General features: G+C 42.3%; 1 protein-coding gene across 2 annotated transcripts in view; it reads right to left on the reverse strand.

Moving 5' to 3' along the window:
* col5a1 (procollagen, type V, alpha 1) overlaps nucleotides 1-23,735 on the reverse strand; it is an 89,367-nt gene that overhangs the window by 27,351 nt on the left and 38,281 nt on the right. For both annotated transcript variants that reach the window (XM_055052720.1, XM_055052719.1), the window contains exons 5-29: nucleotides 20,211-20,342; nucleotides 16,392-16,499; nucleotides 15,919-16,305; nucleotides 14,837-15,421; nucleotides 14,689-14,745; nucleotides 12,597-12,638; nucleotides 12,090-12,152; nucleotides 11,912-11,986; nucleotides 10,332-10,424; nucleotides 10,084-10,140; nucleotides 9,893-9,946; nucleotides 9,725-9,778; nucleotides 9,513-9,566; nucleotides 9,337-9,390; nucleotides 9,195-9,248; nucleotides 8,830-8,874; nucleotides 6,672-6,725; nucleotides 6,181-6,225; nucleotides 5,484-5,537; nucleotides 5,364-5,408; nucleotides 3,823-3,876; nucleotides 2,695-2,739; nucleotides 2,006-2,059; nucleotides 1,458-1,502; nucleotides 1,036-1,089 (exon numbers count right to left, since the gene is read on the reverse strand). In XM_055052720.1, the coding sequence (XP_054908695.1) occupies nucleotides 1,036-1,089; nucleotides 1,458-1,502; nucleotides 2,006-2,059; nucleotides 2,695-2,739; nucleotides 3,823-3,876; nucleotides 5,364-5,408; nucleotides 5,484-5,537; nucleotides 6,181-6,225; nucleotides 6,672-6,725; nucleotides 8,830-8,874; nucleotides 9,195-9,248; nucleotides 9,337-9,390; nucleotides 9,513-9,566; nucleotides 9,725-9,778; nucleotides 9,893-9,946; nucleotides 10,084-10,140; nucleotides 10,332-10,424; nucleotides 11,912-11,986; nucleotides 12,090-12,152; nucleotides 12,597-12,638; nucleotides 14,689-14,745; nucleotides 14,837-15,421; nucleotides 15,919-16,305; nucleotides 16,392-16,499; nucleotides 20,211-20,342 (2,364 nt within the window). The remainder of the gene's footprint in view (nucleotides 1-1,035; nucleotides 1,090-1,457; nucleotides 1,503-2,005; nucleotides 2,060-2,694; nucleotides 2,740-3,822; nucleotides 3,877-5,363; nucleotides 5,409-5,483; nucleotides 5,538-6,180; nucleotides 6,226-6,671; nucleotides 6,726-8,829; nucleotides 8,875-9,194; nucleotides 9,249-9,336; nucleotides 9,391-9,512; nucleotides 9,567-9,724; nucleotides 9,779-9,892; nucleotides 9,947-10,083; nucleotides 10,141-10,331; nucleotides 10,425-11,911; nucleotides 11,987-12,089; nucleotides 12,153-12,596; nucleotides 12,639-14,688; nucleotides 14,746-14,836; nucleotides 15,422-15,918; nucleotides 16,306-16,391; nucleotides 16,500-20,210; nucleotides 20,343-23,735) is intronic.

Consider the following 23,735-nt stretch of genomic DNA (forward strand, 5'->3'; position numbering starts at 1 on the left):
AGCTTTCCAGCCCTTAGCAAGACATATGGCGCATTCCCATCAACCCAGTTTTGTCCATTTCAATTAAAATCTAGTTTGCTTGCCTAGAAAGTCTGATTCCTTTGGAGAGGTGTGAATGTTTAAACGAATCCTGATGCGGACCAAAGAAAGCAAACTCTGCTCTGTTTAAAACTCCTGGTCTCGGTTGGATTGAAGTGAACTTTGGGATGGTCTGAATGCCAACGCGAGTGCCAAGCGGCTCAGAGACTGCTCCGAAAGCAGGAAGTGGGCTATAGTGCAGGGCATTCTGGGTAAATACAACCTAAACAAATGTGAGAGTTTACCACTCGCGGGAGAAATGGCTGACATTTGTTTTGTTTTGTTTGTTTTTTTTGTTTACCAGGAGAAATCCTACCACCGCTAAAACCTACCACTCTGTTTTTGTTTGCATTTTGCAAAGAAGGAAGCTGTGCTCAGTCTCTTCTTCTGAGGTTTTCATGTTGTTTCCTTCCGTAGGTCTTGGTGCAGCGCCACCACAGGCAAAGGTGAGAACACACTTCACACTTTTTTGTCAATTCGTTTCTACTTTGCATTGTCTGGACAGACAGAAACGAGTGTCTATTGCAGCCTAAAAAGTCATATTGAAAACTGTATGTCTCTGAGTAAAACACTACCTTTCAACTGGGCTAAAAGCTAGCATGAATACAGCTGTGATCCTGTCGACAGGAAGCGGAAATGTTTGTACGAACCATAAAAGGCGTCCTGTCAACAGATTCTCCCACACGAGCTCTAGATACATTTAGCTTCTTCGGAGTTGCCGTTTAGCCTCTTGGCTACTTCTCAGATTATTTTATTTAGGGGCAGCGAGATAAACAGACAAGAATACACATTTGAATGTCAATACTTATGCATCCTTTTCCTTCCACTTCAGAATTATTCACTGATTTATTTCATTCAGACACTAAAATACAAATAAAACAGGCAAAAGTGTGTGTTTGTAATGTGAGCCAGCAGAGACGGGTCTGAAGGCATTTCCGGGTCAAACCTGAACCTTACCCTGTCACCCTTTATGCCCATGTCTCCCTTGAAGCCAGGAAAGCCGTCCTCCCCCTAACATGAAAAAAAAAAGAAAATAAACACACTGTCAGAGGTGCAACAGACAAGACTTTAATGAGAAAAACATTTTTTATTAGTCAAATATCCTCTACTCCCTCCAGAGTAAGCCTGCACACAAACACAGACGTCAAGTCTGACAGAGCAGCAATGAGACGAGAGCCACTGTTGCCATAGAAACACTTGATAGCCCCCTTCTTTTTGTAGCACCAAAATTATGTGTTCTGCGATTATCATTAGCAAGCAAAGGCCGTCTACCCCCAATCATCAGTTTAATCACAATCACCATCATCTCTCTGGTAATGTCAACTTTGACTTGAATAACTGATTTATTTTCCGTTGCCCTCCCGCCTGCCTCCGCTTACCTTTTCACCCTTGGTTCCCTTGAGGCCGCGGACGCCATCAGCTCCCTGCGACACAAGATCAGACGGACGTTACACGACAATCAGGAAGCAAACGGGGCAAGAGGGGGAAAAAACGGCAGCGCATTCGCTCTGGCGGGTGAAAATGTGTTTTTCTAAAATAAGGCTGGCAAGAGCTTCTGAAGTAGCTGACTCACTGTCCTTCTAAAAATCTTCCCTGCAGAGAATAGGAACTTGCCAGAGCAAAAGAAATAAAAAGAATCAAATCCTTGACCGTCCACCTAGATTTCAGCCAACTAAGACAGGAAGTCTTGGGAACAAGCCAAGCTTGTTGAGTGATCCCCTTTTCTCAGTGGAAGCTGTGCCATTACTGGGCACTGCCGTCTGTCGTGCCTTCATGACAAACGGTTCACGATCTGCACCGTCATTAGTTGCGCAAAATAGTAAGAAACTGCTAACACTAAACAACACATATTATTTGTCCTTTAACAGCCATTAGCTCTTTTGTACTACTCCAAAAATGTACTAGATATTAATGGCGATGAACTTACCTTTACACCTCGAGGGCCAGGATAACCAATGGGGCCTTGAGGTCCGGCAGGGCCCTAGAATGACAGACATGTGATAAGAACTAGCATCGTGCTGACACAAAATGCTCAAACATGGACTAGCAGGAGGAGATGCAGGGATACATCGACCAGTGGCAGGAAGTGACCAATTTTTAGCTTAACTAGAGGGACTGATGACCTGCCAGTCAGTCAAATAACAGTCATCTGTCAATGAACCCTCATACCATTATTGGTAAATTTGAACAGTTTTTTTTTCTTCTTTTTTTTTATCGTTCCCACAAAATTTATTGCAAGGACGGGACTGTATTTACTTGTGTCAATAGAAAAACAATGTTCACAAACTCTGCTTTCTCTCTTTTTCAGGCACACAATGCGGCGTCTCTCCTTTTAATATAATTAGTTAATGACTTTTCATTGCAAAGAAAGTATAGAAATATTTCTAAGGTTGTTAATTGGACACCGTAACTACCTAAAACTACATAAACGATATTTCTATAAACTATATAAACTCATATTACTAGAAGCTTTAGAAAACTGGAGAGTGATAATCAGTCGCAAAACCTGGTAGTTTCATCTTCTTGGGTGTGGGGAAAAATGTTGGAAGAAAGAAAATCCAATTAGAAAACTCTCAATAAATTAAGGCAGAAGAGGAGGAGAAGAAAAAAACTCACCATGTGTCCTTTCTCCCCAGTCGGGCCCTCTTTGCCAGGATGACCCTGTGAATTATTGAGAGGAATATTATTGCAGAGCATTTCAGTATAATTACCACCATAAACAGTGCAACATGCCTATAACTGAAAGATTGGGCTGTAAAACTGCTGAAGGGCAAATCTGACTGGGAAACTGGGAAAGTGGACCTTTCAAGGGTCCAATCTCATTTGGGAATTCATTTTCCATCCTTAATGCACAGTGTTGCAGATGCACTCACAGCTATTACTGGGCTCTAAAAGCCGAGACCAAAGCCGCTTTGAGCCTTCACACACTCTGCAAGCTCATACACAACGATGAGCTTGCAGCGACACCACACAGAACACGCACGTGGATGTCCAGCAAAAAGACATCTGGAGGAAAATTGATTGGATTCTCATGAGACAAAGGAGCTTCGCAGAGCCACTGATGGGTTTTTAGCACAGAGACCGAAATGGATACAAAAGAGGAGAGAAATTAGGGGCAGAGAGGAAGCTCAACGGCTTTGCTGTCTATAATTGAAGTTATAGACAACAAATGAATTAAAAGCAAAATGTCTGAGTGGATGGATGTGAGCTATTTCAAGTCCGAAACATAAACCTTTGAAGGACTGTGAAGCGACATATGGCATTATGTGAGCTCTCCTCCATTTTGTCTCATCTTTCAGCAGACACTCACTTTCTAATTCAAATTTTATTCATCTATTTATTTTTTTTCCTGCCCCTGAAGTTACTTAAACCTCAAAAAGCCTTTCTCGGCCCCCCCCTCTCTACTACGGTAGGAGCCACCTGGTGATTTCTGAGAAACATCTGTCATTAGTGCAGGTGTCACTGCAGCCTGGGATGTGAAGGAGGGTGTTTGCATATAAAGTACTCTGTGTGGGTGTGACGATCTTGTTACAGAGCCAAATGAAGATGTTCTATCATCCATATGCTTCACACTAATAATCATCAAGGTAGTTTGCACTGTATATGTTAAAAGCGTTAATGTGGCAAAGCGATATGAAATCACAGAAGTTTATTTCACAGTGTTTCACATCCATCTATCAATCATTCGTCAGCTTTAGTACAGTTCAAATCTGATATCATTTGGAGATCTTGATGTGAACTCACCGGAGGGCCGTCAGCTCCCGGCATTCCTGGCAATCCAGGCTTTCCAGTTGGACCCTTGACAAAACGTCACAGTTAGTCAATATGTTGTGAAGGTTCATAAAAGTTTGCAGCGACGCAATACGAAGTCGATGCCGGTTACGTAAAATGAGACATTCGGGCGTTTTTCCAATGATGATGAAGCAAAGACAATAACTGTGCATTGTTGGGCGTTATCACTAAAGTGAAAACAGCTACATGGTGGGACATAAAGGTCATTCGAACCGATAATTTTCAAAAGGTGGTTCAGTTCCCTGGTGACCTGCACTTATGTTGCTTTTTCAAAACCGTTACACATGGAGAAGCTTCTACTTTCCCTCAAGCAACTTTCGAAAAAAGCAGCACATTAAAAAAAAAAAAAAAAGTATAATGGACAAAAGTTTGAGGACCTCGAACAATCATTAAAGTCTGCCTATACACACTTCATACTCTGGTGACGACGCAGAAAGTAAAATGCACTTAATGAATCTTTTTGGTGGTCTTCGTTAACAGAAATAATGTAAGTAACTCGCTCTATGTGGAGATTAAGTACTTTTGTGAAATGGCATTAAAGCCACAATATTCTGTCAGTATTACATTAGCAAGAGGATTTGTTAATCTGGTGTAATTTGTGCTTTAAGCATCAATTTTTACAACTATATTGAGGTCAAGGCTGTGTTGGGGGGGAATAGACTTTGCTTCACTTTTCTTAATGTGTTTGCACCAAATAATACCAAACCATGACTTCAAAACGGAAGTACCAAACGGTGACTTATGCGTACAATGCCGTAAAACCCAGCAGATTCCCACTTGCTGTGGGAAACTGCAACTTTAAAACAAAATGTACATATTTAGTCTATTTAAGCTGACCATAAGCCTGACATCGCCAATTCTCGGTATATATGCTAATGATGACAGGAAAACAAGACAGCTTAGACTATGTGTTGTTATGTTTTTTTTTTTTTTTTTGTAGATTCTAACAGCTAAGTTAAAATATCCCCAAGTTATCATTTTCTGTCGGTTTAGGTATTATTGTAAAACTCAAGAATATATAGAATTAGCATCCTGAGCTGATGACTGCTTTGATTACACTGAAAGAAAAGGTTGAGTTTTGAGTCTTTATCTCGTTTTGTTCAAAGCTTTCTTTTAGAAAAAGAAAAAAAAAGAGGGAAACATACCACCCATGTAATTAATTTTTAAACTCTTGGTGTTCAATAATCCACAATGTCAGCCGGCGAATGTGATATGGCTGTAATTGGCTTAAAACGTATCAGGATTTGAATGGGTCTCTCCTGTATGTGGGGCAGTGTTCAGTGCTGAGGATGGGGATGTGTTTGCATAATTGTGTGATAAGAATCTGGGCCTGAATAAGAAAGCAGCTTGGCTTTCTTGCTCATGCAAATGAATGAGACAAATTCCAATAATTTTACAGATTCTGGGTCTGCATGTATTAACATTTTATCTTTCCAGCAGTTTTTTTTTCTTCTCCAGCAGAATTTCCATATTCAGCAGGTCTGATGTGCTACCTTCTCTCCTGGAGGTCCGATTGCTCCTTGCGGCCCCGGGAGTCCCTGCGGAGACGATAAGAAGCTGTTCGGAACCTTTTCTCTGATAGCTGAGACAGAAATCTAATGTAAATTACCTACTTGAGCACCGGGGTTGCCTTGCTGTCCAGGGGGGCCGGGCTCTCCCTGAGGTCCCTGGAATAAACATTTAGAAAGCTCCTTACATACCCATGAGGCTATTTTTCCAAGAGGAAAACAGGGGTAAAATGTTGCACCAAATAGATCAAAATTAAATCAGCTTCAACTGAATCATAATGACTTACCCACTTCTAACTCAAACATACTGTACATGTTCATATTGTTGCTGGACTTCAGAAATTCAGTCGCATTTCATGCAAAAGGACAAGTGCCCAGGTGTATGACCTACTTTTCTAATGACGCAGACTGTTGAACCACAAACACAAAACACCATCCCCCCCGTAGGATAACCAGCAATCAATTACGCTGCCTCCGTCCGAGAGTCTGGGCTGGTTGTTGATCTTCCATCTCTACCTTGTTGGAAGACTCCCAAAAGACCAAGCGAGCCGCTCCGGTAGAATATTCTCTCATTACGGGTGCTGGGCACTGGCAGAAATTGAGCTGCAAATGTACAACTAGCCAAGAGTGTATTCTCTGATGCTGCTAGCGTGTGTACGTCCTCATGGATGTGTACGGAAGGGCTCCTTTTCGAGGCCAGAATACACGCGGAGTGATTAAACTGGTGCCACTTAACACTCCGATAGTGGTGTTTTTTTTTTTTATCTAACTTAGGACTTTAATCAGTTCAATCTTTACTTACTATATTTCCTTTGGGTCCAGGGTGGCCATCCATTCCAGCAACTCCCTGTCACGGAAATGAGGGAGAGAAAATCAGGCGTGAAAGAAGAAAATCTGTAACCCGCTGAAATGAAAACCCATTTAACGGCATTTAATTTTTTAAACTGCTGAAGGAAAATTCGGAAAAAAACATCTCTATTTTGCGCAACATTAAAAAATATATATATAAATTTAAAAAGTCCAATGCCCATTGTTCATGCAAAATTAAATCTATAAATATTGTAGTTAGTCTTATCTCTGCTATAGAAATATTTCAGGAAATATTAAAGTTAAACTCAGTAGTGTGCTGCTTATTGTGCAGTCTGTGAGATACATTGGTGGATCCCCGTGGGTGTTGTCTGCTGTCTTTGTAGCAGCCCAGGAGACGGTAAAAACGTATTCTGTTCTGTAAATACCAAATCTGCTCTGACACAGAGGATATGAAAAGATAATAGAAGGAGAGGTTATACGTACAGGTGGTCCAGGAGGTCCCTGAGGTCCCTTTGGTCCTAGCAAACCACGAGGTCCCTAAAGGGGGGGCGATGAGATTGAGGGTGATATTACACCTGAGAGAGGTCTGATGAATAATTAAAACCAGTTTCAAAATGATGCGTCTAAAAATAACCCGCCGTTCGCAAAACGCCCTTGTGAATGTTGAGCCTGCTGTCGACTCAGGTGGTTAAATCCTATGTATTTAACTGGCATTTAGTCTTCCTATGTCCTTTTCCTCTCGAAACAGCTAAATAAAAATAAAAAAACAATTCTTAGGTCTAGTTCAGTTTAGTTTAATTTAAGTATTTAATTATTTATTGTATAGGGAGAAGTATGTAGGTCACAAACAAAATGTATTTTATATTTTAGATTAAGCTCATGTTGCTAAATGTTAGCTTGGCGTTTAGAAACAAATAAAAAAAACCTTATCGAGAATTAGAAAAATTTATGCAAAACCGAGTAAAACCGAAACACTTTTCAGATTTAACTTGTTTTCGTTTGAGTCCAACATGATGCCTTCGAGAATTTAGTTTTGAACTAAAACTAAATTAAATCCAGTGAAGAGTTCCAGTACCGACAGATGAGACAGATTGTCCTAGAAAAGTTTACAAGAAGCCAAGCCAAACAAGAATCAGATTTTAGAGAAACCAATTTAGTACATTCAGCTTCACATTAATGGTTTTGAAACTATTTTTAAAGAAGGAATTGGCAGCAAAGTTTATGCTAATTCTTGGTCACATTTTTTGATTATATGTTACGCTGATGACAGCCTGCTCTATCCACCTACAATCTTGATCCTACTCACTCAGTCTCCTTTCTTTCTGGCTGTTTGTGGTGATTAAATCATTAATTTTATGCTAATTTTCTAGTTTCCACAGAGACAAAATAGGGTTCCTTCTGGTGTTTCTTTTGTTTTGGATAAGTCCGGTAAATTCTATGTGTTGGCAGTTCTTGAAAATCTCCCTTTAACCACGCTAAAAGTTTTAAGTGTAATTTTTTTTACACTTCATTAAAGAATACAACGGTCAATGCACATTCTTCAATTTTCCTAATAATAAACAACGCTACCATTCTTGGGCATGCTATTCTGACATTCCAAATTGACTACTGTCTTTTTGTCATCTCTAGTTTGCCGCACCGACTTAAAAAAAAAGACTTCTTCCTCTGAGTACATTACTTCAGTCCTCTAACAACTTAGCTGGCATCCTGTAAATCGGCGCACCGCTTTCAGAATTCTGTTTTCCTTTTAAGCAACTCCAGAACTATGAGCCTCCATGTCTCTCTGATCTACTGCGCAGCATCACTCCATCACTTGACTCTGGGCTCCACCTGCTCTGTTTATTACACGGTTCCTGCCACCGGCCTGACTACCACAGCTTTCAGTCAACTTAACCCTCGTCTTTAAAAATGCGCCGGATTTGTCAGACCGGTTCTCTTTTTAACGTTGCTTTGATTTTCTCTTCACTTTAAGATATTTGGTGTTATTTTCTGAATACCGCAATTTGCTGATTTGTTAACACATGCAAGGTGTTCTGGACGTACTTAAAAAGCCCCCCGTATATAGAATTATTACTATTAAACAAACTTGATATTATTATTATTACTACTATTACTCTCTCTGCTGTGCTTCATAGGCCTCACAGTTACCCAACCAGACTGATTGTCCTGGCAGAAAAGATCTGCACACCCTGGTGGCCAGAATGAATCATAACACAATATGTCAACAGCTTTCTGCTGATTTTTTTTTTTTCATCTTTCTTGTGCCCTCCTGCCTTCCTCCCTCCTCCCACCTACTCTCTGTAGTGAACATCCTTCCTGAGTGGGAGTGGGTGGCTTTAACAACCCTGATGTGCACTGCCAGCTTTTCTCACCTCCAGACAGCAGTGAGGAACGAGCGAAGCCTGATAAACGCGGCGGTGTGAGGCAGGAAAAAAAAAATCTCAGCGTCTAACAACGTGAGCAGGGCGACCCGGCCCGCAGTTGATGTATGATATCATCACACACCGCTAACGCAATTACACGATGACAGCAGGCCTCGAGCACTAACCCAACCCCACCTCCGCCTACACATCGCACAACATCTAGAGGCACAAATGAAAGGGAGTAAAAAAAAAAAAAAAGAAAAAACGCAATTACTCACTGGTTCACCAGGAAGTCCCCTGGGTCCGATCTCTCCGTCATCCCCCTGCGAAAGAGATAAAGTCAGTGTCAGGCTCCGGCGCAGGCATGGGAACGATAATGGAGAACAAGGTGAGGGAATGAGAGTCGTTGAGACTGGGAAATATTGGAAATCAGGTGAGATCAGCTGATGTAAACCGCGAGTAATGAGGTCGAAGGGGTGCAGAACGTGAGAGCAGGGAAGAGATGTCGAATTCAGAGGTGTTTGTAGAAAGTACTTATGTATTGATCACAGCATGCAGAAAGAGGATGCAATCGCAACAGCTCTATGACTCCTTGGCACAGTAAAATGAGATAGAAGCTGTGAAATCATATCTTCCAACATACCCTCTCTCCATCTTCGCCAGGAGCACCGGGAGGTCCTGAGGGGCCTGGTTCTCCCTATAAAAACAGACATTATTACATTTTGCCCTGCCCTCACGTCTGAACAAAGCTGAAATGACTTTCATAAGCCCATAAAATCTCTTACTCTGTGTCCCTTTTCACCAGGAAGTCCAGCTAGGCCGTCAAAGCCTCTGTCTCCCTGAAAAACACGCGGAAAATTGGAAATCTTGTACGAACGCCAACGTTCCTGTTTTGAATCCTGCTTTTTATGAAGTGCGATTCGCTTAAATCAATGTTTGTCAATTGTGGACGTAAAAATACCTTCGGCCCAGTCTGTCCTGGCATTCCTCTGGCGCCATCTGCTCCAGAACGACCCTGCAATAAACAACTGGTATTTAGCTGGGTAGACGACGGAGCAGAGGATCGCTGAACAGCTGCAGCATGGAATATAAGCTACTTTTAATTCAGAGATGTGAACACAGGCATATAAATGAACTTGTTGGAGTATGTGGAAGGTTTGCTCAAACATGTACCCGTCTGCCAGGCTTTCCAGGGGGTCCAGCTGATCCCAGCGGTCCACGCGGCCCCTGAAACAAAACATTTGTCAATCACAGACACTGGTTTGTTTTTGTTCTTTTATTTCCTTTTCCTTGCAAAAAAGTAGGGAGCGTAATCTGATGATTGAGGATGACATTTAGTACCTGAGGTCCCGCCTCTCCAGACTCTCCCTTCAGTCCTGGTACACCGGGTGGACCCTAATAAGGGATAAAATAAAGAGGAAAACATCAGATATTTTGTAAGGTCTCAGTCAAGATTGATCAATTAAAATGCACAGGCAACACTTCAATAGATTTTCTTGGTGTTTCCTGATTGGTGGAGGGAAAGTACACACCAAAGGGCCAGGTCGGCCAGTCAAACCCATTGGACCTGTCGGGCCGCGCATTGCCAGCTGGACAAAGACAGAAAATAAAATGAAACGGATCAACATAAGAGTGCTGGCTTCAGGCTGCACGTTTGACCGCATATACATGTGGATATACATACAAGTCTGCACTCGCTTATAGAGCAAACGCATTGCAGCGTGTCATAAATACAAACTGACTAGTGCCTCAAAGATTATGTTGAGCTGTGAGCTGTTACCCTGGCCTGCTGCATGATGGCTTGCATCTGGGCCTCCTGTGCTGAAACAGCTGGTCCCTTCTGCCCAGAGTCCCCTCCAGCGCTTAATCTGAACTGTGGAAAGAATGTTTCGGACATATTTTAATGCAGTATCATACAAACCACAAAATTATAAAAAAAAAAAAAAAAAAAAAACAACAACTGCTCACAAAAGAATGAAAAAAATCCACTACTTGAAAAATAATGAACGAGTTCAGCCTTTGTTTATTCCATTGTTCTTCACATTAAAGAACAAACATAAGCAAATATTGAACAGGGCGTCCAAGAAGGGTCAAATTCTACTGCCATCTGGTGGTCATGCGCCAGCATTACAGCATGGGTGAAAATTAAAAGCTGGACGTGCAGCTCAACTCGTGATGTTGTTTTCTTTTCTTTTGGATGGGATGCTCTGGCTCAGACCGCATACAGTCCTGAGAAGGCTGATTGTCGGCTTACGGATGTACAACAATAAAGTGGTAAAAGGTAGCTCCAGAATCCTGATAACCAGGAGGGAATAAAACAAACAATGGACTCAGAGCTGAAGGTTTGAGTAAAACCTGCTGCAGCTCACAGCACAGAACATCAGCGTAATCATCTGGAAATCTGTCAAAGTTCCCGCACAGCTACTTGTCTTGACATCTTTACTTGGAGTGAAACTCTCTCCTGGTTTGATTATTTATAAGATTTGCCCTGTATTGATTTCTTTGGTGACTAATGCAGACCGTCATCAATTCATGAAAACTCAGCTCAATCCAAGAATTGATTAGCATGACCGAGAATGTAGCTTGAAAATTCAATGCGATGCTATCAATTACGGTTGTTAACCATTTTCCCTTGTTCCTCAGCGTCAAATAAAGGAACCGAAAAGAGTCCTTGCAGCTCGAAAGAACTGCTAAACAAAGATGCATGTTTCTCATTAGGCTTGTGGGGCTGGATCTCAAAACGGCAGTGTTTGCCAGCCAGGATACGCCAGAACTGCTTGAGTCACTGTCCAGGTCGAGTTTGCCACACGGCTCCGCCAGCAGAGATCCGCGAATCAACGAAGCCGCAAGACTTCACATCTGTACAAGTAATCAGGCAAGAGAGCATCTTCCAAGTACAAGGAAACGAGAGGCTTGAAGGTAGACAACAGAGGGGCTATTTGGAAAGGTTGCGTAACTCTTGCAGTCGGATCAACGGCTGCAAAAGCGTCAGTCAGCGATATTGCTTTCGGTCCCATCAAAAACCATATGACTTCCTGGAGAGACGCCTGGTAGATTAGGTTTTCAATCAAAAATTTGGGGTGAATATGTAGATCTGTGCTGTCGGGAGTCCAAGGAGGTCCTTCCACTCTAACACCACAAGAGGCTGCTAAAGCCTTACATCCCTATTAACATATTTACGATTGGATTCATTGGAAATCCCCTTCCTCCAAGAACACATTGTGAAACATGTGTCAGAGTTATTAGTAAAACTGCTGTAAATGTGACCAGAGTGATACAAAACCAAAGGAAATGTTTCAACCCTTGAAATAATAATAATAATAATAATAATAACAACAAACACAACCAGAGTTTACTTACAGGCAGCATCAGGACAGTTCCAGGGGGTCCTGGCAGACCATCAGCACCAGGAAGGCCAGGGCGACCCGGAGGACCCTTAAAGAGAATAGTGTGCATGATGAGCTCCCAAAACAGGCTGAGTTTCTGTTGTTCTAGAAAATATATTGAGTGATTTTTTTTTATTTTTATTTTTTCTCACCCTCTCTCCAGAATCTCCAGGACTGCCTGGTGGGCCAGAAGATCCTGGGGGTCCAGGGAGACCCTATTGTGGACAGAAAAAGAAATGTCAATTAATTTCCATATTCGCATCTCACGCCACGAGATCCCAAAGTGGCCACACACAGGAGGTGGGACACGCCGTTGATCCTTTTGTCTGGTCATCTTTAGTTGCTTAAACTGCAGCTCATTGTGTCAGTGAGGCTCGCTGGCCTGAGGAAGACACCATCTGCTTGGTGTCAGCAGCACCTGGCTTTTCCAAATGTTCCTAAAACATTTACCAGAGTGCAAATCCTTTGAGGAAAAAAAAAACAACACTTTTCCATTTGAATGCTGGCCTTACTGACCAATCTTAGCTTTCATTTTCATTTATCCTACAATCAACGAGTGACATAAGCCGTCAGTGGTGATAGAAGAAAAAGACTCTGTGAAACCAGAACATAATGAGGAAGAAAATGCAGAATTTGACAAAAAGGAAAAACTGACTTACTGTTGGCCCCTCAGGCCCAGGCGGACCCTCCATTAGCATACCCTGAAACATGTAAGCAGAGATATTATTAGATACTGCAGAGGTCAACAGAGCAATCTAATGACCTCATTTATGAAGCATATGTCTTTGCACAACAACACCCCACTGTGCAGCCACGAACATGGACCGTCTCAGTGGTAGCAGTTCGGCATTAACAAAAACGTGCCTCCGGCAAACCTTCCTATCGACGTTTGGTTCCCGTCCATCCATCAAATGTGCTTCCAATTAAGTAGGTGCGAAATAAACGAGTGAATTAATGCAATCAAAAGCAAAGACATCCAGATGTTTTCCTCTATAAATGCAAGCTAACGTAAGGTGTTGAGTGTCAGGGAGGAATTCATTTGTTTCACTGGGAAATGACCGCAGATTTGAATCAGTCCTCAGATTCTTGTGTCTCAGCTTGGAAACAAATGGAACGGTATCATCGACATATGGAGAGATATTCCTCCAGATGTAGAGCGAACCTTCTCACCTTAAACTGAAAAATCTTTTGTAATTAACGTTTCGTTGTGAAAACGTGGTTTACTACTGAAGCACTCTTGTGGAAATTCAAATCTGCCAATATTTTTTTCTCATTTCATCTCTTAACACATCACCAGAAGGCGCTTTAAACATTGTCTGATGTCAAGCTTTAGCCGTCTTTTCATTTTTCTCATGAGGTCCTCCATCATTCAGAGCAGGATTAGTGGGCCAATGAAAATAACAGGGCACTGCTAAGGGTGTGGGTGCTTCCACCTCTTCACCTTTAGTCTACATTGTTTTGGTTGTTCAACAAACTAACTGTTTTGGTCTTTGGAAATGATTGAAAGTGCAGTAAGGAAATGTGGTTATATAAAACATAAAGTCAGTGAGAGGTTATTTAGATTTTTTGGGGTCTGATTAAGGGATCATAATACCCCCTTGCAGCAGTGAGGAAGACTCTCTTGCATCAGACACAAAGAAATGAAGACTATTATGACAACAGAGTGAAGCCATTTCAACCACTTGTGTTAAAATTAGGCAACATAGGTGATCCTTTAATATGTGAATCTGAAGCTAAATTCTCCTTCAATATGTAATATTCTGTAATACATATGTGTAAATAGTCACATAGTTTGAATGAATTGATATCCTTATATGTCACACTTGTACGTAATCATTTGCTTGTGATTAGAACTGCATAAGTAAAACAGAAATAGCACACTGACTGTGTTCTTCTAGCATTTCTATGAACAAAAGTCAAACCTTGAGATTTGTGTTTAGGGAATACTGGCAATTCCTGCATGGCCCTTCTTCAAATGTTTGCTTTGCCGTGAGCAATGCCTGATCCTCCTGACAAGAAGGCTTAGGAATCTCTTCATCAATTCTAAGCATTCCCACAGCATCATGCAGCCAAGCCACGCTGCAGACGGCATCTTCTGGGTGGTTGCGCATTTGTTTGCAAAAGTCTTTGGAAACCATACATCGCTTTCCGTTTTTTTGTTGCGCTTCACGGGTCCTGAGGCGGAAAGGATCTCCCACACTTTTTTTTACTTCCACTTATAAACACTTGCGCTTGATCACGCGTTTACTAACCACAGCTCTGTGGCATTTGTTTGAAGCGCAACAGCTGTAGGTCCATTAGACATATAAATTCTGTCTGTGTATACATTTTCAAACTTACAAAACAAGTCATCGTTACAGATACTTGTGTGTCAGAGTCTAATTTAGAGTCAGTGACCCCAGAGGATCAAGGTTAGTAGTTCTCTCTTGCGTTCGTTTTTTCCCCCCATCTCTTCCCTCCTCTTTGTTCCCACTCCGCTCACCCTGTGTTTAGAGATTATTGACAATACCTGCCTGGCCCTTCTCCAAATGTTTATGCTGAGATCCTAAGAGTGAGGCCTTGCTACGAGGATTCAGCAAGGAGGATTTAGTTGTCCTTGGTAAATACATTTGGCTTGAACATTTGCTTTCCGACGCGAGGGCCGGATCTTGTTTACATGTGGATCACACATATGTGAGTGCGTCTTCCAACTGTGTCCACATGCACGTTACATCTGCTGCTCTAGTTTGTTGCTAAAACACAGATACTCACAGGCTCAATAACAGCAGGTTCTCCCTTCTGTCCTTTCTCACCACGAGCTCCATCAACCTGCGTACACACATACGGAGGTTTTATTGAGACGTCCTCCTCATCATCTGAAATCAAAGTTGAGGAGTCATATCTTTGGGTTGTTCTTCACCTGGCCGAAGTACTCGTCGGTCTCAGCAGGCAGCACTTTGTCAGTGTAGTCTCCATAGACGTCGTAGTTCTCTAAATCTCCGTAGTCGACGATGTCTTCCTCCTTGAACTTGTCAAGACCGGTGTAGTCATCGACTCCGTCGATGGTCAGGCCGGTGCCAGCGGCCCCGCCGGCTCCACCGCCGGCAGACACCGAGCCTCCGCTGGAGGTCGAAGATCCTCCCACGGATACGGAACCGCCGCTGACAGACACAGATCCTCCTCCAGCTGACCCGCTCCCAATGGTGATTGTAGAGCTGCTGCTGCTGCTACTGCTGCTGCTGCTGCTGCTGCTGCTGCTGCTGCTGCTGCTGCTGCCTCCACCACCACCGACTACAACAGTACTGCTGCTGCCTCCACCACCACCAACTATAATTGTACTGCTGCTGCCATCGCCGCCTCCACCCAGAATGGTGCTGCTGCTGCTGCTTCCTCCTCCACCACCGATGACAACTGTACTGCTGCTGCCTCCAGCATCTCCCTCTGTGTAGTAGCTGTCGACGCCATAGTCGTAGCCATTGCCGTAGTCGCTGTAGGATGTTCCGGCCTGTTAAAACACAGTTGCAGTCATCGAGACATGGTAAGAAAAGACAGCGCCATGCAAAGGTATTTGCATACCTCTTAATTTTATCACTATGCAAATGAGTGTTAAGTCCAATTAGAATGCAATTACTGCAATGAAAGGTCTTAAATCGTTTTGCAAGCCTACAGAATGAAATTTATATTCTTATTCTGCCTCAAAGTTCTTCTCAGCTTTATCCCTCAACCTATTTGCTGTCGTCGTTGGTTTTCATGGTGATGCTTGTTCACGAATATTCTTTAATAAACGTGGGGGCCTTCACATTGTTAATATGCTGTAGCTTTACCACTTCCAATTAACAAGTATTTTGTGTTGGTCTGTCCCCTAAAATACATTGAGTTCTGTGATCTTAACTGGAAAAAATGCAAAAACAACATCAAGTAGTATAAATATGTTATCAGTGTACACACGACAAAGATCTTTTTAAAAACATCCCATTTGATTTTGCTTTACGGTCAACTTACTGACACGTTGCGAGTGACTGTTATTGTAGCTCCACCTCCACTGGTGATCACCTTCCTGTCCACTCCAGCCCCACCTTCCAGATCGATCCTTCCCACTGCTCCGAGGTCCAAGTCGCCCCCGGTGCTGACGCCGGTGACGGTGACGCGCCGGGAGGTGTCGCTGTCGGGCGTGGCGGTGGACTCGCCGTAGTAGTAGTTGGTGTCGCCGTAGCCGTCGTAGTCGTAACCGTTGTTCGCGTCCCCGTAGGCGTCTTCCCCTCCGGCGCCGGCGGACGAGCTGCTGGATGATGAGCTGGAGGAAGTCGAGCTGGTGGAAACGGACGTGGAGCCCGAACCGCCCCTGACAACTTTCTCCACTGTGGACACCACACTGCCTCTTTCTGTCCCCTGCAATTCAGTGTTGGTACACGGTTGTTTTGAGGCATGAATACAAGTTTCTAGATGTAGTCCATTGAAATTCCTAAGTGGGTCACCTTGGCTTCTTTAAAAGTCGTCTCTGTTTCGGAAGTTGAATCAAATGGCTTGCCTTCAAGGTCATCATAATAGGGATATTCGTAGTAGTAGTTGTCCTCCTCTGCGACCTGAATGAGAAATACATTCCACCGGTGTTGAGTGAAAGAATGACTGGGAGGGAGAGGATAACAATCAATGATTAACAATCTGATTTTCAAAACATGATCTACAACTCTGTTGCCTCTGGCTGGCTGGCTGGCCATCGATCAGAACCCAGCAGAAATGCTTTCTACTCACAGACACGTCCTGCTGCATCACTCTGTCGAAACTTGCAACTTGCTCAATGACTAATAACGTCTTCGGTTTGCCTAATGAGTCTGTCATCAGTTTGCAGAGGTGGGAAATGATTACATTTTGCACACCTGGAGGGTATGTAGCAGGTCCAGAACTTCCCATTTGTGTTTTGACTCCTTTGTTTAGCATGCACTTTGTGCGATGCCTCTCAGCCTGTAGTGCTGAGAGGGGGAGCAGGCTGAGGAAGGCGCCGCATCATTTCTGAACTTTATCGACGAACTGCACAGCCCGATAACCCCGTTGTTCTCACTCAGCGTTTTCCCCTGGCAGACTGCAGTGCTCTAACACGGGCCAAGGGCCTCCTTACAGCCCAGGAACCAATCACGATTTCAACCGAGCACAGGAGAAAATTATAGGTTTAGGAGAATAAATGGAAGAAGAAGGGGAACATTAACTGGTTGTTGGGTTTCTGAGATGTCCAACATTATTTACAGTCAATTGTAAAAAAAAAAAAAATCAATGGGGACTACCTCCAAGTAGAGTATGAAGCAGCTATATGTTCACAGAGCTGCACTTAGAATGCATACTGATGGGAGCAAATGTTGGCTTAACAATCAAAATCTTCAAAAACGTTCCTTCGGATTTGCCAGATTTCCAATTTTATATTGTAATCAGCAGGCAAGTCATTTTTACAGCAGGATTAATGAGATAAAACATACATATAAGTGGCACGATTATTATGAGGCGCGAGTCTGTCGTCAAAACTGAAGTGTTTTAGGCAAATATTTGTTAAAATTATGGCTGGATTGAATAAATTTGAGTGAGAGCTGAATTTAGATCAACTTGGGTTCTTTTCAACTTCATATGAACTGGACCTGTTACTTCTACAGAGTGCAGGGATGTGACATTTGTTGGGACTTAGCACGTTATGAAATAAACTAAACTAAATTGAACATATGCTCAGGGTCAATACAAGAATCTAATGGCCTCTTTCATAAAGCATAAAAATGTCACACTGCACAGTGATAAAAATCCACAGCATCAGCTAAGAAAAAAAAAAAAAAGAGAAAGCATGTCCCGACAGACCTGCCTTTCAAGGTCCCTTTTCTTTACTAACTCAGCATACATTCCTGCTTTTCTGTCACATGTGCTTCCAGTTATTCTGAGGAAATGAAAGAAGTTAATATATGTCCAAAAGGCAGAGAAATCCTGGGGTTTTCCACTCATTTGGACAAGCTGACGGAAGTGTTAATCATATGAAAGAAGGACTGTCATCAATTTGCCTAACATCAACGTGGCCATCGAGAAATAAGATGGATTTTTTTTTCTTTTCCCATTCAAATACATACAACGGCATCATCAATGGAATAAGTATTTCTCCAGACTCAGATGAAACATTCCTGCTATGAACTGAAACTGATTTATCTCACAGCTTCACTGCGCAGGATGTTTTTTAAACGAACACTTTTTCCTCTGTTGATGGAAAAAAAACACAAAAAAAACCTACTTTGTGGGATTCCTGTGGAAAGTAATGTCGTTTTTAGTATGAAGGTGACAATCTGACAAGATCAACATCCAAGCTCGAAAATAGACCCTGAGCTAAAGCAGTGCTAGGCTAAAAATTACACAAATGAAGCCAAAGCAGTTGTGCTGCTGTTTCTTTTATGTTTTTGCTCTCAGATATAAAACTACTTTAGCTCAGATTTGAAGTTTGATGGAAACAGCTTTGTCATTGTGTGTTTTCACATCATATTAAATAGTTTTGAGAAAGTCTTGCTCTCATTACGAAATGCTTTTTACATGCTGGAAAATAAGTGACTTGGTGCAGTTGATCGGGCTATTTATCATATGACTCTATAAACCAAATGAGACCACACCACATTATAACAATGATCTAACTGGGAAAAATATGCAACTGAATTTGAATCGGTCTTAATAATTTGGCTGATTTGAGTTGAATTGACTCTACAGTCATGGAATAAAGTAAAGTGGCCACTTATTTTTTTTAATTTTTATCTTTTAAATGAACATGCCTACACATATAACAGCCAATCCAATTAAGATGTGACACATCCTGCTATTTAATGATGGGCTGGTCAGGTAATCACTTGAACCCAGATCATTCCATGGAAAACTGTGGTTAAAGCCACAGTGCTCACATAATGATGTCTATTCTGTCCTTATGATAAAACATGTTTAATAATTTGTTTATGGTCTGAAAAACAACCAGTTTTCAAAACTATTTTTCATTTTCTGCACAAAAATACATGAAATCTATTAGGAATTTGGGAGTAATATGTGCGGTGGTTAATGTTTATCTTAACACACATTTATTAATTTAAAAAAAAAAAAACATTGTTTTGCAGTGGTCTCATTTTCTTCCCCAAAGAATGAAATCAGTAGAGCAGCTGTATATAGGTAGCCTTTATCTAAGCAGAACTGTAAGTCACGTCCACAGGGGAGAGGTTTTTTTTGTTTTGTTTTTTTTTCTAGAACCAGAAAGTACTTATCTGTTTGTGCCCTGAGTTCACACGGAAACAGTGTTTCGGGAGACCCTAAGCATTTTGTTTTGGAAAATGATTACAGACTTAAAGCAATCTTTTGGGAAAACACCTACGTTTTCCCAAAAGATTGGGATTAGGTTTTCCCGATCTAGATGTTCTAAGCTGTGTTCGCTTAGAACATCTAATCTTCTTGTTTTGTTCATGGCTAACTATGTGTGGAAGCAAGTCCTATACTCCATGTTAATTACAAGTCTGAGGGAGTAAAAAAGAAAGTTTTGGGCTGTTTTCTGTGTGAATGGAAAATATTTCTGAGAACATGTTTGGGAAACCGACAACTCATTTTAGAAAAATACATTCCTGTAAGTCCAGGGAAGAAATTTGACAGTATTACCTTAATACAATGATCACAATGATCAGTGATTACTGATCGCTATGACTGTACTGTCATACTTTTATGAATCTGCTTGGTTTGATTAAATATAATATTCTTTTTTTTTATAGCTGGACATAAATTGCATCGGTGTGTCTTGTAAACTGCTTTGTTGTAAACTGTTGCTGTATAAACAAGTAGAACTGAATATTCTCCTGTTAGTGTAGACAGGGACTTTCTCACTTTATGAAGTTTTCCCAAGTTTCCTGCTGCTGCCTGTGCTCTGATTAAATTTGGTGCAGCTTCGAGGATCAGGAGCCAAAGTCTTGAGTTCTCGCTGGAACATTTCTTTGGCTCTTCTGCGATTAGCATGCACACGGTGTAATGCCACTCAGCCTACAGTTTGGGAAAGCAAGCAGCACATCATCATTTCTGAGCTTTATTGACTAACTGTGCAGCCTGATAACTCTGTTCCTCTCCCTCAGCAGTTTCCTCTGGCAGCGTTAAAGTTCTTGAGCACGGGCCAAGGGGCTTCTTTAGAAGAACCAATCATCATTTTAAGGAGAGGATTAGAGACAATTACATGTTTAAGGGGGGAAAAAACAACAAAAAAAGCACACAAAAAAAAAAACACTGAATAGCTGAAAAGGACGGCCGGAGATCGAACTCACATCGTCCTCCGTGTTGGGGTCCTGGTTCTGCGGCCGGTCGGGCACTGGCACTTCACAATCGGGGCTGTAGTGCTCACAGTAGTCATAGGCAGCCCGGTGGTCTGCTACAATCATTAGCTGCTGGATGTCTCCCTGGAAACCACAAGAAACAGAAAGTCAGGAGTGTCCGCTGGAAACGGCTCCGGGTCACACATGAGCTTTAACCAACAAACGTGATACACAAACATCAGTTTTTTTTTTCTCTTTTCTTTTTAGGGAGAGGAGAGCAGGATGAAATCATCTGTGTATGAACATGTGACACAGTGCTGCTCCAGAACATACAGAACTGAAACTAGGTCAAGCAGAGGGTGACTAAACCGTGAGGAACGTGGCGCCGGCTCCGAGTTGCGCGTCGGGTCGTGGTAGGAAAAGCTTTTAAAACAAGCAGTGCGGAGTTACAAGACAATGTAGGGCGACAGGACGGAGTCTTTACAGAGTCTAACTATGTGAGCTCTGCCCTGATCTGCGTGAGACGTGAGGGATTCGGCCTCCGAGCCCGTCGTTAAGACGGCCGGTTCGCCTATCGCATGTGCACAACAGGAAATCTGGAGACTCAAACAGCTGATGAAAAATTAAAAAAAAAAAGAAAAGAAAAAGGTCAGACAGTGACAGAGCAGGCAAGATTGATAGAGAAAAAAACTGAGCAAGGGAGAGGGAACAAGAGAGAAAAACAGAGGCTCGGCAGGATCCCTGGGCTTCATGGGGAGCTGGGTGTGTTAGCCACATGTTTCTCACAAGAATGCGCATGGCACTAAAAAGCTGTTCTGCATCCATCCAAACATGTCCTAATAACACTTCCAAGCCCAGTGATGTCATTCCACATCAATCAAATGTGGAGTCAACATGGCCGAAACAAGGATTCTTCTTCTTCTTCGTCTTCTTACAGGACAGAAGAGTCATGAACCAAAACAGATGCTGACTGTTTTTAATTAAGACGCAGGCAAGAGTTTGGAATCCCTCGCCATGTCCTCGCAGCTAGAAAAGTACTGTGCACAGATTTCTCCTCTGGCGAACAAAAATTGCATGTATTTGTGGTGTAACCAGTGACAATTCCCTCGGGAGCTCCACTCCCAGTGTTTCGCTAAAACATGCCACACTTAAGCGAGTGCCTCAGATCCTTTGACAAAACCTCGCCAGGCCCCCACAAGAAGCGGCTTCCTGCTCTCCAGAGTTTATGCGAGCAGCGCGGAGTCCAGGCCGTGCAGAAGAAGCCGCAACGCAACGTCGGCGGCGTAAACGTCAAAAGGTTTTGCTTTTAGCTCATTTGAGCTGTGCATTGAAGAACTCGACAGTAAAGAATCTAGCGCAGAAATGTGGACTTACTTAGGATTTATTTTTTTAATTCACCCAAACTGGGTCAAATTTACACAAACAACTGATGTAACGACGGTCGACGTGACTTTTTGTTACCCGCCATCTTTCCCGTAAGGCTTGAGGCAGCGTAAAAGTAAGAAGTAAGATGACTCGAAGTATGCATTCAAGCTTGTTCTGATGCCAAAATTAAGCTTTTAGAGATTCTCCCCACTGAATCATGTGCTTGAGAAAATGTAATCAAATATCCAATGAGAATTTGCAGAAACCTTTTTGATGGTGAGAAAAAGCATTTTGTTTGTCGCCATCTACGATCGACACATCACAGAACCTCCCTTTTTAAAGCAAAATGTGCCGCCGTTCGCTGGAGACATGTGGTGGCCAATTAGCACCCGAGCATTTTGAACATTGACCTTTCTTAATACATTCATCGCTAACATCCATCAAAAGTAAACCAAGTGTAAATATTGGACTGTGCATTACTGTAGGTCTGCAGAACAAAGAGGATATGTTTGACTTGAATCCCGGGTTCACCTACATTTTTTCTTCCCATTTTATTTATTTTTTGTTTACTTTGCACTGGTTCTGTCATAGCAGAGCAATATGACATTAACAGAAAGAAATAGATTTGCTCATATTCTTGTTGTTTCATTTGGCGAGCTACAGTTGACAGTGGGCAGCTGAAAAAGTCTGCAAAGATGTCGTTTCTCACTGTTTGTTCTGTAATCCCTGCTGTATTCTTCAACCTAACTTTCTAAGCAACCAATGTTGCAGTTTTCATCAAACTAAAGTCAATGAACAGCCTCTTTCAGGCCCGGTGCCAAAGAGCTCTTGTTGAATAATTTATACTTCAACGGCATGATTTGTTCCTGCAGAAAACGATCTGTGTCTTGGTAAGCTGCAGCCTTGTGAATATTAACACCCTTGCTTTGCTTGCAAATCTCCTAATTTGCTAAGAAAAAAAAAAAGAGCTGGATTTTTGCCGCGTTCTTGAATCCGCCCTGCTCCAAGACATTGCCCACACAGCTGGACTCTCCCATCCGGTTTGCAGCTAAAACCCAGTTTTGCCCAGTTTTAGCAAATCTCCCATTCAGGCTCGGCTCTGCATCTCTTCAACAATCTGTCTCTATTATCCTGCTGAAGCTGCAACGCCGCAGATGCGCTGTAGAAGCTGATGGGTGTTCACTGTTTGCAAAAAAAAAAGAAAACGAGGTCACATTCAATAAGAAATAAGCCCTGCAGTCTGATGTGCTGCTTCTTTCTTCAAATTCCATTCTAGTGGTTTTCTTCTTCTTCTTCTTCTTTTTTCTTTGTTCTGATTCCTCTCTCCGAACTGCCAGAGGAATGTCAGCGAAAGATTCTCCCGAATGGTGGGAACCTAAATTTGGCTGGATGAGATGATTCATCATATAGCAAAGATTTAATAAGAGAGCTCCGAAAGCACCCTGGGAGAGAGCGGCTAATGATGTGTGGCATGTACACAGACACAGGGAGAGGGAGTTTACAGTAGAAAGAAAAGTACTGTTAAAGGAGTATTACTAAGGTCTGGTAAAAGTATGATTACTCCCAAAATGCATATTTACAGGAGAAAAGACTACAGATATCAGAGTATTTTGGCATTACAACAGGGAATTAGGGACTCTGCCGACAAACCAGGGGTTAGCACAGAATTAGCCTACGAGAGAAAGATAACTGCATTAATCAAATTGAATTTGGCAATGCAAATCACTGTTCGCACTAGAAATATGTGCAACGCTTGCTTTACAATTCACGATTTGGCAAATGCAGCCATGTTTTTGCATCGCAGTAATGCGTACGACCAGCTGGATAACCTCACTGGCCTTTCTGTCTCCAGCTTTCGAACAGCATCCTCCACACATATTATGTTGTTATCTCTGCTGCGGATGGAAGATCCACCAAGAAATTGGCTGGCGATCATTTTTTGCTTGGCTGGTGTAAATCAGCGAATTGTGGGTTGGAAACACAAACACACACACACACACACACACAAACAAAAGTCTGAATTTTTAGCTAGGCGCTACAAGGTTGCACTGAAAACAACAATCTTCAGGGTGGAAGTTGTGGCTGATGGAGGAATGTTTCTACTCTAATCTGTTGATAAACATGAAGAATTAGGAAAATTTCAAAGAACATGCTCTAGAAATGCCCAAAAAA

This window comes from Poeciliopsis prolifica, unplaced genomic scaffold, assembly GCF_027474105.1.
Source record: "Poeciliopsis prolifica strain line A6 unplaced genomic scaffold, Auburn_PproV2 SCAFFOLD035, whole genome shotgun sequence".
NCBI classification, from domain to species: Eukaryota; Metazoa; Chordata; class Actinopteri; order Cyprinodontiformes; family Poeciliidae; genus Poeciliopsis; species Poeciliopsis prolifica.